This window comes from Rhyacophila brunnea, unplaced genomic scaffold (genome assembly GCF_057557595.1).
Source record: "Rhyacophila brunnea isolate RB1 unplaced genomic scaffold, BYU_Rbru_1.0 scaffold_15, whole genome shotgun sequence".
In the NCBI taxonomy this organism is placed as follows: domain Eukaryota; kingdom Metazoa; phylum Arthropoda; class Insecta; order Trichoptera; family Rhyacophilidae; genus Rhyacophila; species Rhyacophila brunnea.
The window spans coordinates 22,216,739-22,238,751 of NW_028232806.1; the positions used below are offsets into that span (position 1 = coordinate 22,216,739).

General features: G+C 34.8%; 2 protein-coding genes across 2 annotated transcripts in view; one reads left to right on the forward strand and one right to left on the reverse strand.

Annotated features, from left to right (window-relative positions):
- The window catches only part of LOC147075037 (endoplasmic reticulum metallopeptidase 1-like), a 426,619-nt gene that overhangs the window by 276,664 nt on the left and 127,942 nt on the right, over positions 1–22,013 (forward strand). The gene's annotated exons all lie outside the window — the stretch shown is intronic.
- LOC147075045 (ADP-ribosylarginine hydrolase CG2909-like) lies at positions 2,117–21,094 on the reverse strand. The gene is made up of 11 exons (XM_085942826.1): positions 20,910–21,094; positions 19,433–19,576; positions 17,174–17,293; positions 16,155–16,292; positions 10,433–10,635; positions 10,002–10,198; positions 9,669–9,897; positions 9,084–9,221; positions 8,890–8,940; positions 4,364–4,487; positions 2,117–2,442 (listed from the first exon to the last, which is right to left on the reverse strand). Exons 1-11 carry the CDS (start codon positions 20,921–20,923, stop codon positions 2,265–2,267), a joined length of 1,536 nt encoding a protein of 511 aa, XP_085798952.1. The 5' UTR covers positions 20,924–21,094; the 3' UTR covers positions 2,117–2,264.

Here is a 22,013-nt window from a genome sequence, read left to right on the forward strand (position 1 = left end):
GTACAAATACATATTTTTTTTAAAGTAATCTCAAATCAGATATTCTAGGTGTTAGGTACATTGTATGGCTGGGAACTTTGCTTTCAATATTTATGTAGGTAAGTGTACGAATTTAATACCTATTGGTCAAAATTGGATGAAGGCTAATGTAGGTAATAATATTAAAAAATGATATTAATAATTACTATTTGCTTACGGGCTAGAAATATGCCTCGCAGTCGATCTGTTCATGTTTGCATGAATCAGCCCAATGATGATTCAGGCCTCATGGCCTTGGATCCTCTGAGGATGCCATGGTTTATACGGTATCAAGATGTTTGTCCCATTGATATTATATTGACACCCCGGAAGCCCGGGTAGGGAGGGGAGTCGGGGCCGCACAGCCCGATCCGACCTCCGCACTCAGCTCTCCGGTCGACCTGATGTTAATGACGCCGTTGGTAGCGCGCCATCGGTCGATACGTGTAAGTTACAAGACCAGCTTCCACCCTTCGACTAGCTCAGTGATGTAAATTGTTCAGGGCGGTCAATCGAAGCTGGGTTTGGTTTTGGTAGAGCACGTTCAGTGTAAGATTAGTCTTGACAGTTGGGTAAATATAGGATGCCGGGATGATAAAAATGATGAACGCACCAATTGATCGACGCGAAGGTCAACGGTTTTTTTATTATTAATTATGGTTCACATTAAGGTTACATACACAACACAACACACAGGTACACAATTATTAAGTTTTTTCACAGTTTATAAAGTTACAGGCACATTCGAGATTAAAGGTCGGTCAAAAGTTTGCTGAATATTAATTAAATTTTCACGAGTAGGTTCATTTATATTTTTATTCGCAGTGATCGCACTTAACTTAACTGATATGAGAAGTTGGTACGTACTCGATCACTTTTGACTTACCGGTCAATTCCTGTCGACACAGAAATTGTTTTTAAAGAAAGTAGGTAAACAGCAAATTATATTCTTCGCGAAGTCGATTCTAAGCGGGACACGAAGTCCACCACGGATCAAAGGTTTCGGCTTACTGACCTGGCAGATCGCACCATCGGTTATGTCCCCTTTTCAGGCCTTATCGCTGTCCCTCTCAATCCACCCCTGAACGCTCACCCCTCTCTATTACCCTCGCCCGCGGCGGGTACCTTCGTCCTTTACCCGCCATGGGTTTTTTTTTGGCTAAAATTTCATCCAGGTAGCCGTGTTACATGAATTCGGGGAATTGGGCTCAAAAGGAACAATATTAGGTATGGTTTTTGAAATATTCAAACCTAACTAAACGCACAGCTATTATTACAATAAAATCTTAATATATACGATTTAAAAACTTACAATTTTTTCTTTAGGTATCCTTTAAATACGTACTCCTTATGTTTGTTTCTAATTACGACTATACATATCAATCTTGCGTGATCAACCTTTATCTTGCTTATCTGGTAATTTGTACATTTTTAGTTAATAAATACAAAGCATTTTTATTTGACCGAGCGGCGATAGACGGACTTTCGGCTTAGCGGACTATAATAAACATGAATGTGGCATCTATAGCTTCGCTCATACTTTACCCTAAAGGGGTCCTCCATACACGTATAAACGTGGAGGTATCAATATGATTAGGTTAAAAGCGAAAAGGTTTATCTTCATTACTTACACATAGAGATATGTGCATAAAAATATTCACGAGTTCTGACAGGTTTTTACTAAGCTACTTTGACTATTGATTAAATTAAAAATAACTTTGTTATTTAGTCTAATTTCAACATTTCAAAGAGTGACTGTTGTGAATTTCAAAAATGGAGAGAAACCCTTTTGCTTTTAACCTATACAGTTGATACCGCCTAAACCATGGCATCCTCAAAGGATCCATGGCATCCTCAGTACTTTGGTACTTTGTACCTAACTGTATTCCGAACAATAAAACGCCGTTTTCGCCAATAATTCCGCGTTGTCAATCAACATAAGCATGTCCCCGAAAGAAGCCAGCAGACGATATCACCGTGACATTACATCATCATCACGGGGGGTCCAGCGCTCTTACACCCCCCCCCCCCCTTTCGGAGGTGACACAGTATATTTATTATACCTAATAATATTAAGTTAATATATCTACATAAATAATAAAATATTTCTTCCAATAAAATTAATACTGCAATGCCGGTAATGCCAATGTTAATTATAGTACATACAAATTAAATGAATTAACTTGTGTCATTGTCAGAATTCATTAATAGCATTAAAAATCATTTCATAAAATGTGAAGTGCCCATTAGGGATTATTCAACATGTTTTGAACATATTCCGAGATGTGTTTGAGTCCATGTTGGCCGGCCACGTGCAAATTGGAGCCGCAGACGAAGCGCTTGTTGATGTGAGAGTTGTGCAACTCGGCCACTTGCGAGGAGCACGCAGCCGCCGGATCGCCGGATGAATTCAGGCTTCCGTACCTATACAAACACACAATATAAATAATTTTCTACAGGAAACAGTTAACTCAAAAAGGACATTAATTACACATGTTTAGTACAACTCTTACAATTAAGGTCCACAGACAGTAGGCAGTTCTAATATGTTTATTGTCTAGTGACCAATGATGTAGTGCTTAATATAAAGTCTCGAAAACGACTGATTAATTGTAATATCTATGCTTTGTACGAGATTAAATTATGTAATTTCTTACTGCCTGACAATAAGATCTCGTCGATAACCAGAAGTCACTGTAGTCGTATATAGAAGACTTCTCAGTGACGTACCTGTCATGGCGGCAACGCGCGTTTAAATAATGTATCGGCTCTCTTTTTAGCTACGACTCCTTTTCTTCTTCGCAAAAAACAAAAAGTTTATTAATAATAATTTAAATATCATTCCTGATCGTTTTAGACATATTTTTATTATAAAAAACATCAAATTACGTAAATTTATAGATCTGTACACCACGGAAGCGTAAAATTAAATGATAAATTTAGGGACGTTCCTCATTTGAAAACGGAAGTGCGATTAACTAAACAGGAGGGGCTTGTTAGTTCACAGTTTTAACACGTGGGCCAGAAGTTTTTGTTTGTCACAAACATTGTATAAATTATCCTGAGGTGCAATTTTGTTTCCTGTTTATTAAGGGGGATCCTATATGCCAACAGAGAACCTAGCGGAAATAATTACAAGATAAAAAGAACTTTTTGATTCCTTTTCTTAGTGTTAGAGTCTATGGCCGAATATCTTTAACTGAGTAACCACCGATCAACGTATTTTGAAAGATCGAAAAGTGTCAAAGGTGGTCCTACGAGTTTGATGAACAAAAGTGCCGAAACTGTTTTGGTCTTCAACGAAGCTCTTATTGGTAATAATTAGATTCATTTGCGAAAATTCGCGTTCACGTTCACTTGAAGAAATGGTAATAGAATTCAATGCATATATCAAATGCGATAGTTTTTCAGGATATGTCTTTTCATATGAGATGATTCAGGAAAATTAACTTATACTATGTAAGCGCGAACATTATTTCATCTAATTGTTTTTGAAACATGAAAAAATAGGTACTGTGAAGGTGCCGGAACGCCGTTTCACCGCGTTACAATACAAAAAAAGCCCTGATTAGGACAATAACAAGTAATGAAGTCCTGCATCATAAAATTCGACAAAAGACACGTGACAAGAACTACATAGACGTCAATAAATTATCTTCGAAGTATTTGTCAAGAGTGCTTTCTTATTTCGAACAAAGAATCATCAACCTACTTCAATTTGATCCTGATAAAGAATGCATTTACTTTTTGTAATGGAAATGTGATTTTGAAATAAACAAAATGTAATTTCAATCGAAATTTTTTTCTAAAATTAAATTCATTTAATTAGGGATTAAATGCCTAACATGTTTGTTAAATTTTGACCATATTACGTGGACGTATGAAAATAGGTAACTCATACCATTACTCTTATCCAGTAAATGTTGTCTTGATAAATAATAGTAATGGTTTTTTAAAAAAACAAGAAAGCCTATAATATTATGTAACAGACTAATTCGGGTGAGGAGGAGTCCATTAACGCAGAAAGACCGTTATACGATAAAGTAAATTTTCCGAAGGCATACGTTATAAAGTTGAGAAATTGGTTGGTTTAACTGTTTTTATTTACATGTATTTACCAGAACAAATAAACAGTGTTCTTAAAAATAAAACATAGTTTAAATTTTATAGAAACACATATTCTATTTATACATCAGAAGATCGGCCGGCACACGTTAAAACTGCTGAAGAAAGTCACGCCATACAACAGAACCAATTACTGCATGCACTAATCATTCGCCAAACATTGTTTACGAGTGGTGACACACAACATAATTTATATTAGTAAAAATATAAAGCCACTCACCAAAATTCATTTCCTGGCTGTGCGTTTCCATCCCAAGCATAGGTCTCCACTAAAAGCTTCCCGGCATGTTCCCCCACCAATTTAGAAGATGGCTGCCTCTTTGACAGGTGTATTTTTACTCCACCTAACAATAATTGAATAAAATAATAGAAATTTAACCAAATTGTGGCTGGAACATAAAATATCAATTACGAAAAATGTTATTTTAGTATCAGTTATTACAGCTACGCCCATTCATAAAGTTGCCGGATCCGTATAGTTTTAACTTTAAATGGTATAACATGATAATACTCGATACTTGATGGGTGAAGATGAGAAACAGATTATCGTGAAATGATTGGGCAAGAAGTGAATAATCAAACGACTTCTCAATATGGAATCGAATAGTAATTATTAAATTTATCCAGCTGAACATGTGCAGATATTGCCAAGATATTATGTAGAGAATATTTAGGTGAACAATTACATATATGTCAAATGCAAATAAATTATGACGCCAATTCCAATATGTCAACATACAAAATATTAAGCTTCCTTTGGCTATCAACTCTACCACACTAAAACGTTCCAGTAATACTGAAGGGTTTAATTTAATAAGTACTAAAATTTTATAAAGCATTTATGGTCGAACTCTTTGTAGGTGTATGAGATCCCGGGGGTTCCAGCGGCTAGCTCAGAAGTCCATCGAACCCCGGATTCACAAAAAAAAGAAATTTCAACGGTCGGAGTATAAATAAAACTCGGTCTTTCGTGCTCGTAACGTGGTCTTCTTATATTTTCTTAATTTTTAGTTTTACAAATTATATTTGGGATTTTTACAGTTGTAGTCGTCAGGTCCGTACCTATCGGAAAGGGGACGCTTACTAACATCTTTTTTTCTTTCTTTTTAAATTCCTCGTACCGACGCCATCCAGCAAAAAAGGACTCTCGTGATTGGCCAAATTTTATCGCGTGATCTTTGATTCGGCGAATCACGAGCCTGACCCTGGCGCCGGCGCGCGAGGATTTCATGCACAATGCGCGGCAAAATTTATTATTTTTAAATCCTTATACCTATTTAGTCTTAAAATTATCTCTTTCATCCATCATCATTTTTACTTTTTAAATTAAAAAAAATACTTACGTGGTTGAGCAAGGAATCAGATTAGATGTTTTATGAAGCCGTTTCTAGAGGTCAGGGTTACGTTTCGACTTGAGCTACTAAATAATTATTTCAAACCGGGAGAAGCCCGCCTGTAACAGGGGTGTATCATTCGCCCCATCTGGATTAAAGTCGAAAGGTACGCCCTGATCTCATCGGCCACCCATCCAATTCCTTGTTCATCCGTTAAATACATGGCATGATAACAGTTTATAAAAGAATTCAACTACAATCTAACTATTCTAACATAAAACTCTATACTTTAGCTCTATTTTTATTATTTTCTATATTTATTTTGGATTATTATTTTCAGCTCAAAGCAATGCTTTCGCGATACTTTTGAATAGGTCAGAGTTTGATTTAATTTCAGTGTAGTACATTTATTTTGTGTTACTTTGTTTAAATTATGTTTTCTTGTTATTTTATTCATTTTTATTAGTCAGCGGAGGGGTCGCGAAGCTGCAGTCTTTGACTCTCGCGCTTTCCAATCTTTCTTTTGTATTCCTAGGGGTTATATTCGTAGACGTTTGGCCCTCGTTCGGAATTATTATTTCGTGTTATGTTTTTCTTCTTCTGGAGCAATAGGAGCGTACCTCGTTTGGCGTCGTCTGCCTTTGCAACCAGGGCGTGGTAGTGGCGTTACTATTGAGCCAGGCTCGTTCCGAGCAGCGGATATCTTTCTGTGGAAAGTTTTCCACTGATCTGCTGGTCTCTGGAGTATCACCTCATAGATGGACAGATACTGTGTCTCCATCTGTTCCTATTACTGCGGGCAAGGCATAGTATAGCGGTACAACGGCCAGGCTCGTTGACGGCGGCACGGCTTTCCCACAGGTACTAGGATGGATTTTCACAATAAGTATCCTTTTCCCTTTCTTTTTTTTTTTTGTAGATGGTTACACTTCGGAGGTACCTCTCGTTGTTTCACGATATCTTTCAGGCGTCACGTCCCTAGTCTCTCCATGAACCTGCGCGAGAAAGGAGAGTGCGCACTCTCCACACCATCAAGCTTTGGTATCATGAATTTTCGGCTACGCTGCCTTTGGATGCGCTTACTTCAAGAGGTGGCTCCCTTTGTGCTTCCAAATTGTCTTCATCTGTATTTATTCTTTTTCTTTCTTTAGTAATTTATTCGTTCATTAGACTTCCTGTACTTTAAATTTATTCGAATTTACTTTATTAATTACTCCTACCCCATACATTAAATAGCTACTAATTTTATATAAAATCTTCCCATTGTACTTATGGTACTTACTATCACTTTTAATATTTTACCCTAATACCCATAATTATTTTGCAACATTGTATTGACTGTATAAATCACATTGATATTAAAAATTGAAATATTCCACCCTCTCATTATATTTATTTCTGAATCAATACACTTAAAACTGTGTAATTAACTTTAAATTTAGTGAAACCCATTTTATTTAAAAAAAAAATTGTTGTTTCGTTTTACGCGCCCGACATCCTATTCCAAAGGCGCGCCGCGCCGATTTGCGGTGCCTCTCACGTTTTATTATTATTATTTTTTTTTCATTATTGAAACCCCGTTGAGAAATTTACGGCTTATTGACTCATTTTTTTTTTTTTTTTTATCACAAGCATACAATCTCTACTTTCATCCTCTTATACCTAATTTTAACTTATTATTAAAATTTAACATAACAACTAACACTTTGTCGAGTGACGCCTTATTATTCCCGTTCCGTTTTCGCTGTGTTAAATTTACGATTGGTAATTTGTAAAGAAATAATAGTGACGGTCGTATACTATTTTCTTCGTTTCTCTTTGGATTCAAATTATTAACACGGCGTAACTTTGAAACAGGTTTCGCGCTACTGTAGAATATCCTCTTTCCCGTTTATAAAATTGTTTGCGATTTTCAATGTTAATGTTTTCGAATTCATTCATATTTACTTTATTTGAACGGAAAGAATTGGCGTCACTTTGCGAAGCGTTATTTTTAGAACTAGAATGTACATTTTTCTTACTAACGAACTTAAGATTATAGGGCTCAGAAAGTGGGTCCTTAATTAACTTTTTATCCGTAATTAGAAGAATTTCCGGATATTTACGATTATTATCTTCACTTTTAACTACACTGTTTACACTGAAACTTCCAACAGCAACTCGGCGTTCACCCTTGACTAGAGGGTTGGCGACTGGTCCTGCTTCATCTCCTCGTGGTCGAGCCTGCGCCCGTACAGCTTCTTCGATTCATCTCAGCTTGCGCGCCTTCTCAGCCCTCTTGTGAGGCTCCCTAGCCTCGCGTTTCCTTTTTCTCTCCTCACCGAACATCCCGTGGTCGACTAGGGTACACGACATGTTAGTGATACCCTAGGAAAATCGGCATTTTGCTCGCCGTTTTTCGTCGTGAGTGGGCCGTGGCCTCTACGAGCCCTCCTCGCTGGATACCGTCGATGATGCGTCTGGTCTCCATAGGTGGGATTTGTGCAGCCATTCGTCGTACTGGAGACGCGCTGGTGCTACGGTCTCCAGCACGCCGCTAGGCGCGGTCAGCTCCGTATGTGGACTGTCTTCGAACACCAGAGGGCCCTCCCGGTTTGATGTTGGAGACAGCACTTCTTCTTCGATAAGGGTTACGTCGGAGTCCACTTTTTAGTTAACCATTTCTTGGTTGTTCCGGCTCCTGGATCGTAAACTTTTATTTAGCGTTCGCGGGCGTAAATTTTATTTCGCGGGTTCGGAAGAATCCATGCGATTCTTCGAGCTTCACGTTGCCAAGGGCGCCATTGAGATCCCCGGGGTTCCAGCGGCTAGCTCAGGTGTCCATCGAACCCCGGATTCACAAAAAAAAAAATTCAAACGGTTGGAGTGTAAATAAAACACAGTCCTTCGTGCTCGTAACGTGATATTCTTATATTTTCTTAATTTTTAGTTTTACAAATTATATTTGGGATTTTTACAGTTGTAGTCGTCAGGTCCGTACCTATCGGAAAGGGGACGCTTACTAACATCTTTTTTTCTTTCTTTTTAAATTCCTCGTACCGACGCCATCCAGCAAAAAAGGACTCTCGTGATTGGCCAAATTTTATCGCGTGATCTTTGATTCGGCGAATCACGAGCCTGACCCTGGCGCCGGCGCGCGAGGATTTCATGCACAATGCGCGGCAAAATTTATTATTTTTAAATCCTATACCTATTTAGTCTTAAAATTATCTCTTTCATCCATCATCATTTTTACTTTTTAAATTAAAAAAAATACTTACGTGGTTGAGCAAGGAATCAGATTAGATGTTTTATGAAGCCGTTTCTAGAGGTCAGGGTTACGTTTCGACTTGAGCTACTAAATGATTATTTCAAACCGGGAGAAGCCCGCCTGTAACAGGGGTGTATCATGTAGTTATAATAAAAACCATACCTGATGAATGTTGTTCGATTTCAGTAAAAGTGCCGTTTGCAGGAAGTATATCTGCAATGAAAAAAATTAATGTTTCATAACAAATCTGTAACAACATTCTGTATTAAAATTAAATAATTATTTTGTCATAATTTAAAGGACCATTGAAGAATAACAGATTTTAAATAATGTTATTAGAAATTAGGATAATTTACCATTGGGGATGTCTCCAAAGTAAGCAAAGTCTACGTCTGAGATGTTCAAAAGATGTGGAGCGAGATACCGAATCCTTTCCAGAAAACTCTTGATGAATGTTTGGTTCTGATGACCGAACGCTTTCCATACTCCAAGACCTGCATGAATTATAAAAATAGTGTTATCTAAAATTAAGGTCTTTCGGAAGTGATGTATTTCACGAAGCAAGAAGTAAGTTGGGATTGAAGGACAAACATTTTTGGTGACCATTATTTTTATTCACTACATATTACCAAAATTATTTACACATTATTTAATTCCCCTCAATTGTGCTCTATTTATATATCGGCTGTAGAAAGGTAAAAGGACGTAACCCTCAGTTTTTTCAAAATAGGTTTTATTGCATATTAACATTGTACACAACTAAATACACGTTGTGTCCAAAGGATGATCGATATATATGTATAAAGTTCTGGGGTTTTGCAATCCTGTCCAATATCTAAATCCCACAAAAATTTCATCACTTGACTTCTGCATTTAAATAGAATTGACTTAATAATTTCAATATTTATATAAAATAAGTGAAATAATCATAGGTACCTTACCTATTCCTACAACATGCAAATATGCCTGAGTTCCTTTCGTCTTGGCCCGGTTATTAGCTTCCAGAAGAGCACAATCAAAGGGTACCGATAAGTGCTTTGAATAAATCACATTATCAAATAAACGAAGATTTCCATCAAAAACGTATCTCTTGTTGTATTTATCTGTTGAGTCCTTGTCTTTGGAATCCTTGTAATTCTCGAATGCTTCTTGATAAGTAAGACTCGGTTCCTGAAAAATAAAAATGAATACTGTCAAACAATCAACGCTTGATTTTGCACTCTTAACAACAATGCCATAAACATTAGAACAAGATCAAAAAATGATTAACTTACATCGTAGAATTCTGCCCAGAGAGCCCTCCAGTTTGATTTAACAGTTACCTTCTGAATGAGCCTCATTATTTTGTTGGACATCTTATCAAGAAGTGTCTCATTCTTGCCGTAGCCGTTGCTTCTAGAATTCTGCTCCGCGGTCAGGATGATTTCCTGATACTCCATCGTTGTGACTCTCAGTCTAGTGCCGATGAGACCTGATTAAAAAACAATGCGTAATTTTATTTTAACCCAACTTAACCTAGCACTAATTCCACTTGTAATAACTGATGGATTGTTTTGCGTGCAGAATCAGAATGTGGACTGAATAGATTGAGCAAGTGACTGATGTCCATTTCTCATTAAAAAAATATGTTAATAACATCTTCCGCCATTACACCTTAAGAAAAACAATAACATTGTAAACATATGCAATATGTGCCTAAACTTACCTATAATAATACCAGTGGCTTCAAATGATTCCGATAAGGGCTCTACAACTCCCTTGTTATCTCTAGCACCGTTATTGATGAAAACAGTTTCACCGCTCACATACAACATAGCTGACAATCTCAGTTCATCATAACTCAAGCAGTCGCTCAAAATTCGAGGCTTTGTTTCATTATCAGTGCCAATTTTCTCCCATCCTAGTTGCCTGAAAAGTTTTACATTCCAAAATGATAAGAATTTTATTACAAATTGAGAATAGCGATCATATTATGTATATAATTTGAGTACTTGGTCATTGAGTGATGTTAATATAAAGTGAGTGGTTCAGAATCCTAATGGACCGAGACCTTTACTTATCTCTTTACTACTACATTAGTCACAAACAACGTTCCTCTAATTTTTCTATTGTTTGTGCGGATCATCAATGCATCTGAGCAGTGGCGTAACTAGGGTTGGTGTCATTGGAGTCCAGCCAGTCAACCAATTTTTTGCACAATTTGTTTGTTTCGACAAAAATATGACTTAAAATTTTAGGAATTAGTGTATTGAAAATATTATATTATTATAAATGAGTTTAATTCGGATATTATGACATGTTTATACAATGAACATTTAAATGATTATTTAAGATTTTTTCAATAATTCTCTCTCCTGTCCATTCTATCGACCCAACATTTATAAATCACATTTAAGTCAACATTTTCCCCGGTTGAAATGTATGACTTTATTCGTAATAACATTCTAAATGTTCTACTTCCATTATATTTCTTGATTTTGATTTAATCGGGTTCATCAAACTAAATCCTCCTTCTCATTCAGCGCTTGATGCCTGAAAGGTTCCACAAATATCCAGTAAAATTGAAATACAATCAAATTGATCTGGATCACAATGTGCAAAGTAGAGGACCCGGCACATAGGTGGTCATTGATAAACACTAAGATACTGATACCGCCTAAACCATGGCATCCTAAGAGGATCCAAGGCCATGAGGCCTGAATCATCATTGGGCTGATTGATGCAAACATGAACAGATCGACTGCGAGGCAAATTTCTAGCCCGTAAGCAAATAGTAATTATTAATATCATTTTTTTAATATTATTACCTACATTAGCCTTCATCCAATTTTGACCAATAGGTATTAAATTCGTACACTTACCTACATAAATATTGAAAGCAAAGTTCCCAGCCATACAATGTACCTAGCACCTAGAATATCTGATTTGAGATTACTTTGAAAAAAATATGTATTTGTACCTAGTTCAAATATTTCAAAATATGTACCTACCTAGCAAAGAAATACAGCCCTTTTCAAAGCAGGTACCTGAAAAAGGTCTGGCTGACTATTTCTGTGGTGAGCGAAATTCTCAGAAATAAGCCAGGTACATAATATCGTCGGTCCCAATTAAAAAAGTCGGATCTGAATTTTTGTCATTTTCGGATTATTACGTAAAAGTTATTTAAACACTTTAAATATTTATACCACAATCACAGTTTTTTTTGTTTGTTTGAAAAATTCCGAGATACTCAAGTTAAAAATGACAGATCTACCAACAGTGTCCGAATAACAATGTCGGTTCTTACCAACCGACATTGTTGGCTGGGCGCGGGTGAGCAAGATGCGTCGGATCTGACAGTTGCTGCTATGTTCACCGGACAGACGGATATTTTTATAAAAGTTTAGAAAAGTTTCTATAATCCGTATTTTTATTCATCATAGCAAGCAATAGGTCACAAAGGATATTTAAAAATGCTATAGGCTCAAATTATAGTGACAAATTTCCGGAGAAAAAGAAAGAAATGAACACTGAAAATTCAAATCTCAACGGTCATTCTGACAGAAAAGGTAGGTTAAGTAAAATTTTACTAAAATATTATTTTTAAGTGGCATTCTTATAAAATTAAATAAGTGGATATTTTATAATTGTCATATTTTTATATTTACTTAACATAGTTCACAACTAGGTGTTTTCAAGTAATAATGTCGGTTGTGGAAGATATGACTATTTTAACCTACATTTTAATAAGATCTCTGTCCGATGTGGGACATCCGACGTTTTTAATTGGACAAAACTTTATGCCTAATGTCATAAGTGGTACAACCGACTATTTTCACTGTACATCAACAATTCTGTTTTGTGTTAAGTGGTAGAACCGACAGTTTTAATGGGACTGGTGTTTTAAAATTATTGTAGTACCGACAATGTTCCTTGATTAAATTATTTTTTTATTAAAATGTTTAAGCTAGCTTCTGAGGGTTACGGGTAATATATATAAAATGGCTAATTTACATATTATTCTTCATTATTTTGTTTAGTATATCGTTAAGAATGACTATTTTTATTTTTCAGCTAGTGAAAAATGTTTGAAGAATCCATGCCAAAATGCCGACTGAAGTGCTATGATTTTTTTTTCTGAAGAGCAACGCTTACACATTTTTCACAAATTTTGGTCTCTAGACGTAAAATATACCGAGAAAATTCTGAAGCGTCGTCAAAAAACTGTAGTCACCAAGCATGATCGTTGAAATACATTTGTTTATTATGTGCCTATTGAGGATAAGAAAAAGAAATATTTTGTAAGACTATGTTTCTGAATACTATTTCATCTGGAAAACGTACTATTATAAGCACTGCTTGGAAGAAATATGATGGAGATAATAATATTGAGCCTGATCAACGTGGAAAATACGACCATAAAAACCGTCATAGATAACGGTGGTGAAAAGCATATGCGATCACGTAAACTGTTTTCCTCTGGTAGAATCGCACTATATTCGAAAAGATTCTAAAAAACTGTAAGTGACTCTTGAATGTTCAATTTATATCGCGAGTGGTTTGATCTGAATAAATATTCTAACAAGTCACAAACCAAAGGGTAATACAGAAATATTGTAAATGAAAAGTTCAATATAGCATTTCACCGGCCAAAAAAAAATTGCCTTTGTCATGCATTTTCGATCAAAACCGGTCCAACAGACGAAGATAAAAAAAGACAGGGCAAACATTTAGCCCTTAGGAAGGCACATCGCACACTTAAAAATGAAGATAAAAACGAGGCTTTACAGAGTAAAAGTATTGTAATTGTTATATTTGACTTTCAAAAAGTACTAACGACTCTTCATGGGGAAGTATGACGTATTTTTTATTACAAACGAAAATTACCAACTTTGAATGTTACTGTGTATAATATGGCAATGAAAATCGGAACTTTTTATATGTGGCACGAAGGAGTTGCAAAACGGGGAGCAAATGAGGTTTCTAGTAAGTTGTCTGTACAATTTTATAAAAGAACCGCATTATTTATCGGTGTAAAAGAATTTAAATTTTGGTCCGACAATAATTGTGGTGGTCAAAATAGAAACCGCATCGTATTTACCCATTATATGCTTGCAGTCAAGAAGTTCAATGTCACCATTACTCATAGATTTATGGAAAAGGACCACACTCAGAATGAGAATGACAGCGTCCACTCAACCATTGAAAGAGCTAGTGATCGCAAAATGTTTGTATGTTTCTAAGAAGTGGTAGGTATTGCTTAATCCGTTGGACAAAAGCTGAAAGTGAACCATACATAGTAAAGAAAGTCATTACAATGATGTACCTATAGGATTTTAAATCATTACTCGCAAACAAAAATTGGACAAAAAATACTTCGTGAATTTATGTAATTGACTCGTGTAACAGAACTAAAGGTAAATGCACAACAATGCGACACGATTGAGTATAAATGTGATTTAAGTGAACCTGTAAAAGCTATAGTTGTGCTAAGATGTGCAACACGAAACACTTCACAAGCTTCCTTCAGATCAAATTCTCTTGAAAATCTGAAGGAAGCTTATGATGGCTCACTTCCTGTCAGTTACTATAAGTATGAAAATTTGCAAGATATGTGTAAGAGTAATCTTATTCCAGAAAAATATCACTACTTTTACATGGAGCTCGCCCATATTGAAAGATTCTTAAAAATACAAGCGGAGGATATCATTGATAGTAATAGTGACAAAAAACAAAGTTAACTATTACTAACTATAGTTTTTGGGGATTTTTAAGTTAAAAAAAATATTTAAATATATAGGAGTTTTATAAAGCTACAACAATGACCAGTTTTTATGATTATGAGGTATATTTTTTATGTTTACAATGTCAAATTTATGATTATGTTTTCTTTTTTGTAAGTAGCTACTTTTATATCTATCTGTGATTTCGATTTTATACATACATTCTTTAAATTAAGTACTTGGAATTGCTTTATTCGACAGATCCGACATAAAATTTTTATCAAATTCCAGTTAAAATAGTCGGAACTGACACATTCGACATATTAATTTTAACATAGTCCCATTAAAATTGTCATAACTGACACTTCTGACAAAATTACTTAATTTATTCCAGTTAAAAATGTCGCATGTGACTTTTCTCGAGTTTTTATAAGTAATTCTCAAAAATTGTAATATATATATTTGAACCACCTAAAAATAAGTGTTTTTGCCAAATTTGGTAACAATATTTCATAAATTGGCGATTTTACGGATATTTAACGGATAAAAATATCTTTGATTGCTCGTACTGAAAAGTAGCATTTTGCAGATCCGACTTTTTTAATTGGGACTGACGATATGCAGAGTGTTTTTGTCATTTTTCAGTGACAGAATTTGTTTTATTTTATTCTTGCCTAGAATTGACCTGCTCTCCAAAAAGGGATTATTTCATTCGGTTTTTGGTCTCTCAGGACGCCGGCCGCGGCCGTCGGCGTCTCCCGCCAATTCAAATTTTTTTTTTTTTTTTTTATATTTTTTGTTAAATATTTTGTACGCTGTACTTTACTGTATTTATATTCCGAACAATAAACGCCCTGTTGTCGCCTGTACTTCCGCGTTGTCAATCAACATAAACATGTCCCCGAAAGAAGAAGCAGACGATACCACCGTGACTCATTCATCATCACGGGGGGTCCATCTCATTACCTACCCCCCCCCCCCCTTTCGGAGGTGACAATACATTTCTTCTTTTCGTATACTTCGGCACGCGATAGAATGAGACGTATCCCGCTTGGCGTAAAATTTCACTTGCGTGCTCGCGTTAGTCGCTTTTGACCTTCGCCTTTCGAGAAATGAGTCGATGAGAATAGTAAGATGATAGGTTTTTTCGATTCACAGAAATCTTAAAGCTTTCGAAATGTGGGCGTACAAACGCATGCCTATATACAAACCTACAGAGACATAGCGATGAAAAGAAAAATAAATATATCAGTCGATGTCCAATTTTTCAATAAAGCAATCTAAAATCAAATACTCCGGTCCGAGAATGATATAAAACTATTAAATACTAAATCATTCACACAGATAACTAAATTAATATTATCAAAATAATAATATATTATGCAACCTCAAAATGTACTACTATACTGGAAGTGCAGTCAACATCCATGGCATGGTTGAATTTATAGAAATAGTTATCATTCAAAATATTCTGCGGAATGACGAAACCATAGACTACATTTGTCACCGTGCCATAATGTAATCAAAGCATTAATCACCACCCCATTACACCCACGTATTAATAACATGTAATGTGATATTGTCTTGATCATCTGTTATTGAAAGTATCTAATTCAATCAGAATCCACACATCTTCATTTGATAAAGAGGGGAAGAAACAGTCTACCTCCAGCCTTCTTATAACATAAAATTAATGAAAACTAGCACGAGAGTTTGTTCTCTTACCCTTTTTCCTTGTTCATAAGTAAAAACTGATCTGTTGGCCCAACAAATGAGACCGCCCTTTTCTTCAGTAAGCGATCAACTAATTCAATGATAGACATGACTTTGTATAGTTCTTTCTCCACATTACTTCCATATTCTCTGCAATCAAATTAAAATGTCAATTTAGAAATAAACTCTTTTAAGGGCCCAGATGCCGTGTGAAGGTCCAAAATGAAGGATATGTCGTTGTGATTTCCTGTTTTTATCTTAGAAATTAACATTTCATGAACATGTAAAACATACCTACTAATGCCATAAAAAAGAGTATTATTGAAAACGCTGTTGTGTTAAAATTGAGAGCCAGATATAAACTTTTTGCATTGTATGCAATTAATTATTCAGGTATATTTTATTTTTTGTAGAACACATAAATAATATAGGTATTATATTGAAATGACTAATCAATATTTTTCACATTGTGAAACTATTTAAAAATAATTACAAGATAAAAAGAACTTTTTATATACTTACCACGTTTTTAAATTTTCTGTTGAATCATATGAACTTGACAATTCTGTGTATTAATAAATATTTTTTTTGTACTTGATAGAAATACTGAATAAATATAGAATACTGAAATGTCATTTTGACATTTCATATTGATTTCCATAGTAACGCACGTATATATTAATAATTTAGTTGCTAGGACTCCCTTAGCAACCAATAATATTGTTTTACTTTTAACAATTTTTTTCCAAAACATACAAAACAGAATTAACTGAAAATGAATTTAATTCTGCAAAGATGGCCAAAAGTATTAAAAGAATGTATTGTCGTCGTGTTCTGATATATTCTAAAAGTTTCAAATGGGAATTCGGGAAGTTAGTTAAAAATCTTCAATCGTCCAATACAAATCTTGGACAAGCAAGAAAAAATTTGTACTTGACACACAAGAAAAAATCTGTACCAGACAAACAAGAATACGAGCTAATAGATCAATGTTTTGCTGCCATACACAAATTATTGTGTTTGAAACATACCGTTTATGAATGAGAAAATGACACATCAATTTGAGTACTCTTTCGTGAATAAGAGGGTAAGTTGAAATAATATTTCCTTCCAGAATATCTTGCCCAACATTTTCCTTCAAGGAATGACATCTGAAAAAAAAATGAATAATAATTTCACAATATGCATTAAAATATTGCTTGCAAACTACAACACATAAAAAAACAAGTAAAAAGAGTTTGTGTATTTAGATCCAGGGTATGGCGATGTTTGAGCTGTTCTTCATTTCCTATTTCCTCTTTACACCATCTATGGGTGTAGACTAGAGGTGAGTTGGAAATACTGTCACCAGTTTGTGTACTCAAGTTTCGGATGAAACTACCCATACTCAGTATGTGTGGCTCAATAAACTTATTCCAAAAAACTTGTGATGATATCATCGTGAGTGGCTGTTGTGTGCACTCGCCAGTCGGTAGACTTTCAACACTATTGACATTAAAAACACTTGAATATAGGTATATTTTAATTTATTAGTCTATTGCGTTTGAATGTATGAATAATAGGTTATAAATTTTGTGTCTCAGCACAGTGGTGAGATGACGCACAGTTTTAGGCTTGTTATATGACCACTCAAAACATGTTTTAAATTTTAAAAAAATCACTGTTATTCATTTTTGTTAACAATAATATTGTAACCTAACAGAAAAACAATTCATAAATTTAAAATGTGTTTAAAATTTTATAATAAATGGGCTTTTCGACAAGCGGAGCTCAGCGTATTTTTAGCGATTCTATTGAAGCAGATACACAGTCAGTTCCCTGAGCCGATACGTATTTCAAATACTAATATGGAGTTGGTTTTAGTTTCAGTTGAGTATGAAACTTTTGTCGCATACGTATGCCAAACGCTCTATAGTATTCCAAATACTAGTAAGTATTTTGGAACAAGTTTCTATACTAAGTATTTTTTTATACTGGTAGTAAGTATACTTAGTCTTCAAAATCAACCAGTTTTCCCATCTCTAGTGTTGACCGGCGATACTCAACCTGCGGCCCTTTAAACTTTTATATGCGGCCCGAACCACATTTATTATCAGGGATTTCGTATATCTTGAGATTCGTTTCGACTTTGACGCACAGATAGTGACACCCGAAGAGGATTGTCATTATGGTCCACATCATATCTGGTATAAGAGTGTTGCTATTGCCCACGATTAATTTAAAAAACATGCATAATTTTAAAAATCTCAAAAATGTTTTGTAAAAAAGAGGGGGTTTCATGATTTTTTTTCGTCACACCAGTAGTGATGCGGCCCGCATTACTTTACAAGTATATGTATTTGGCCCGAAGAAAAAAAAGGTTGAGTATCATTGGTGTAGACTATAACACAGTCGCAAAGGGTAGAGGTAGGCTGTTAAGACCCTGCATAAATAGTGCACACTAAATTTTATCGGTCATACGTATTTCTTTTCATTGAACTAAAACTACAATTTATAGATGGTGGTGATTAGTTTTTTAAGTCAATTCAACCAAGCCATCGTGAAATTTTTCTTATTGTCACCAAAACATATCTCATTTTTTATTTTTAAGTTTTCAAGTTCAAAATGATAGAAAATTCTTTTTCACTATAGAAAGCTGTTTCAAATGGCATCAGCATTTTTGTCACTTGTATTTTTATTTTTTAGGCCATCATCACTCCCAACGTCATATTTATGTTTACCCCATTTGGGGAATTTGTACCTATTTCCAAATCTTCATGCTAATCACTATTCTACGGTGGACGACAATACAGTACAATAGTACATAAGATAGGAATAACAGCGAATGTAATGGAACAATATAGCCTTGAACTTGCGTAGATGTAAGTTCTTCTAATGCGCACAAGGTATGCAGGTGAATTTAATTATTGTTACCGATACTATTTCCGATTGCTCTGACATGAAGCTTATTGCATCGATTTCTCTCACTCGGTGTCACTCCAACTACATCATAAAAATGTTTTATCAAAACTATTAAGCTTCACGCTTATGTGATATGTTTATAATTTTATTAGTAGACTGCGAAATATTTAACGTGAGACCTGGCGGCAGCGCTCGTGTTGTATCTTGTCTATGGCTTTCGATTTCGAAGTATTGAAAGTACTGAAAAACGAGAGGAGGGGATGTAGTTGTCCACCGCCGCCTATCACCGTAAAGATTTCGCACTGTAATAGACAAACAGTAGAATGCAAGTTGTTGATGACTTTAATTTCCATAATATCTTTTAGCTTTGCAATAACATTATTACTTACCTTATGGTTTCAATGGGAAATGCAATTGGAAAATTGTTGCTATTGTTTATAAGTTCTCCATATAACTCTGTTCGGTCAAAATCAGGCTTTTCCGCTGATAAACACTGCTGCAAAAACGGTGATATGCGCTTCATTATACTAAAGCTTAAAAAAAAGGAAAAATAAAATAATATTAGTAACCCCATGATGAAAACAGAAATACCTATAGACAATCTTAACTAAGCGACACCGCTAATGTATTTCAATAAGTCTAAACATGGCATTAGTTTAAACGGCCTGCAGTGCATTCATAATTATTTATCACTACACACTACAGTGGGCACTCAGTAAATGGGATGAAAGAAAGATGCATATCTTTGAGAGGAGAGTCCTAAGAATCTTTCAGGTGGCATATGAAAATGCAGAGACTACTCTGGACCGGCGACATGCATAGCAAGATGGGCTATGTACACATCACCTGAGGGAAAGAAACCTGGACAACCGAGGTTGTGATGGCTGGACTGCGCCATATGAGATTTAGAAACGCTCGACAAAAGCTTCAGCACTAGATTGGTCCAGGATAGAAAAAGTTTTGGTAATTGTACCGCAGAGGTGGACACGAGCTTTTATATTTTGTTTTTACGAAACAGTATATTCCATGTAGACAATTATAATAAATACATTTTTCTGTTGGCGCATCGGCTTTTCGATCCAATAATCGTAAATTGAAAATTTGAAATTTTCATACATTTTGATACACCATCATTACAAACTAAAATTATATGAGATAATCTTAGGTTGGGGTAGGTTAGATTAGGTTAGGTTTGGTCTAAAAAGAAAGTTGTAAAACCTCATGTCCACCTCTGCGGCTAACGGAGGTCAAGACCCGCTAAGTGTTGTGGTGCAATAAATGATGACGATAATAAGTAATCCTTTGGTGTGTTTTGAGCAGCACACATAATCACTGATTTTAAATTATAATTAATAAAAATAAATTTCACCACAATAATGGATGTGGGGCAATTTGATCTGTTCTAGTCTAATTTAATTATTTCTACTCTAGTTTTAACTTTATAGACTGACAACATTTTAGAACATTACGGAAATTAAGATTTTTATTAGCTTAAAACATTATCTATTGGGAAAAACCATAGATGTTTAAAAGTACAGATAGGCAAAGATTTGGCTTCCTCATACAACTGAATGAAGCATGCCGACAACAGCCGATAACTCACGAGAAATGGCGACGCGATAAAAAAAATGCAGGGCATCACTGAGGATTTACTTTGGTTATTATAACGTACCCATATAATATAATGTTAACGTGGAAATTTTGCCGCAAATTGATTACCAGCCTGTTTCACCATACTTGCCGGCTTCACCATACTTTCATATACCATGCCTACCATATACTACGCCCCTAGGGAAAAACAAACTGGAAATTATTTTCATTTTACAAATAAAAATTTGTAATGTATTGCAACATAATATCACTTACCTACTGTGACTCATGGAACGTCAAATATGCAGAATAAATGCTGCGAAGTGCTAAGTGCTATAAATTAATAAATTGCACCACAAACACAAATCACACTGCATTAACAAATTTAATAAAATGTTAAGTATGTTGAAATGTTGAATATTTTTCCAGGAACTTTATCTTATCTATTCTCTGTTTACCTTGTTCAGTGTTACTAGTCTCTTCTTTTCTTTAATTTGAATATTTTTGCCTAGTAAACAGATGAAAGTAAATCCAGGAATCTCTAAATAATATATTTTTAAAATTGATTACCTACAAGTTAAACGTTATTAAATTTGACATTGTTATTTTATTGTTTATTTACAAGTTAGTGTAGTAATAAAATTTTCTTTATCATTATATTTACGTAATGTGGCAACTCTTTGGAATAAACGTCAATTTTATGGCAGACAATCAAATTATTTTAATGTAAACGTCATGTCAAAAATTATTTATGGATGAAAATATAATTATAGGTACCTGCATGCAGGTTTTGTTAAATAAATGGAGCAAAAGTTTGTGTTTATGACGAAACAACAATTTTAATTTAACATTTGAAATAGATACTTAAGTACATTAATATGCCTTTATTATTTATCGATAACTTAAGTCATGATCATGTCATGATTACCAATTTGTTTTGGTAATTGTGCCGCAGAGGTGGACACGAGCTTTTATAATTATTTTTTTTACGAAAACAGTTTATTCCATGTAGACAATTATAATAAATACCTTTTTCTGTCGGCGCATCGGCTTTTCGATCCAATAATCGTTAATTGAAAATGTTCATACATTTTAATACACCATTATCACAAACTAAGATTATGTGAGGTAATATTAGGTTTGGTTTGGTCTAAAAAGAAAGTTGTAAAATCTCATGTCCACCTCTGTGGCACATTTACCTTTGTTTTTATTATTAGGATCACCATTTTACGTGTTATTTCAATTTATTTTTTACGATACCTCGGTTAAACAAAACCAAATGGAGCACAATTAATTCCGCCCTGGTCTCGACTGTAGAATGGGTGAGTTTTCAAATATTACTAGCAGTGCCAGTCTGTCTTCGCTAGACAATAGATTCGG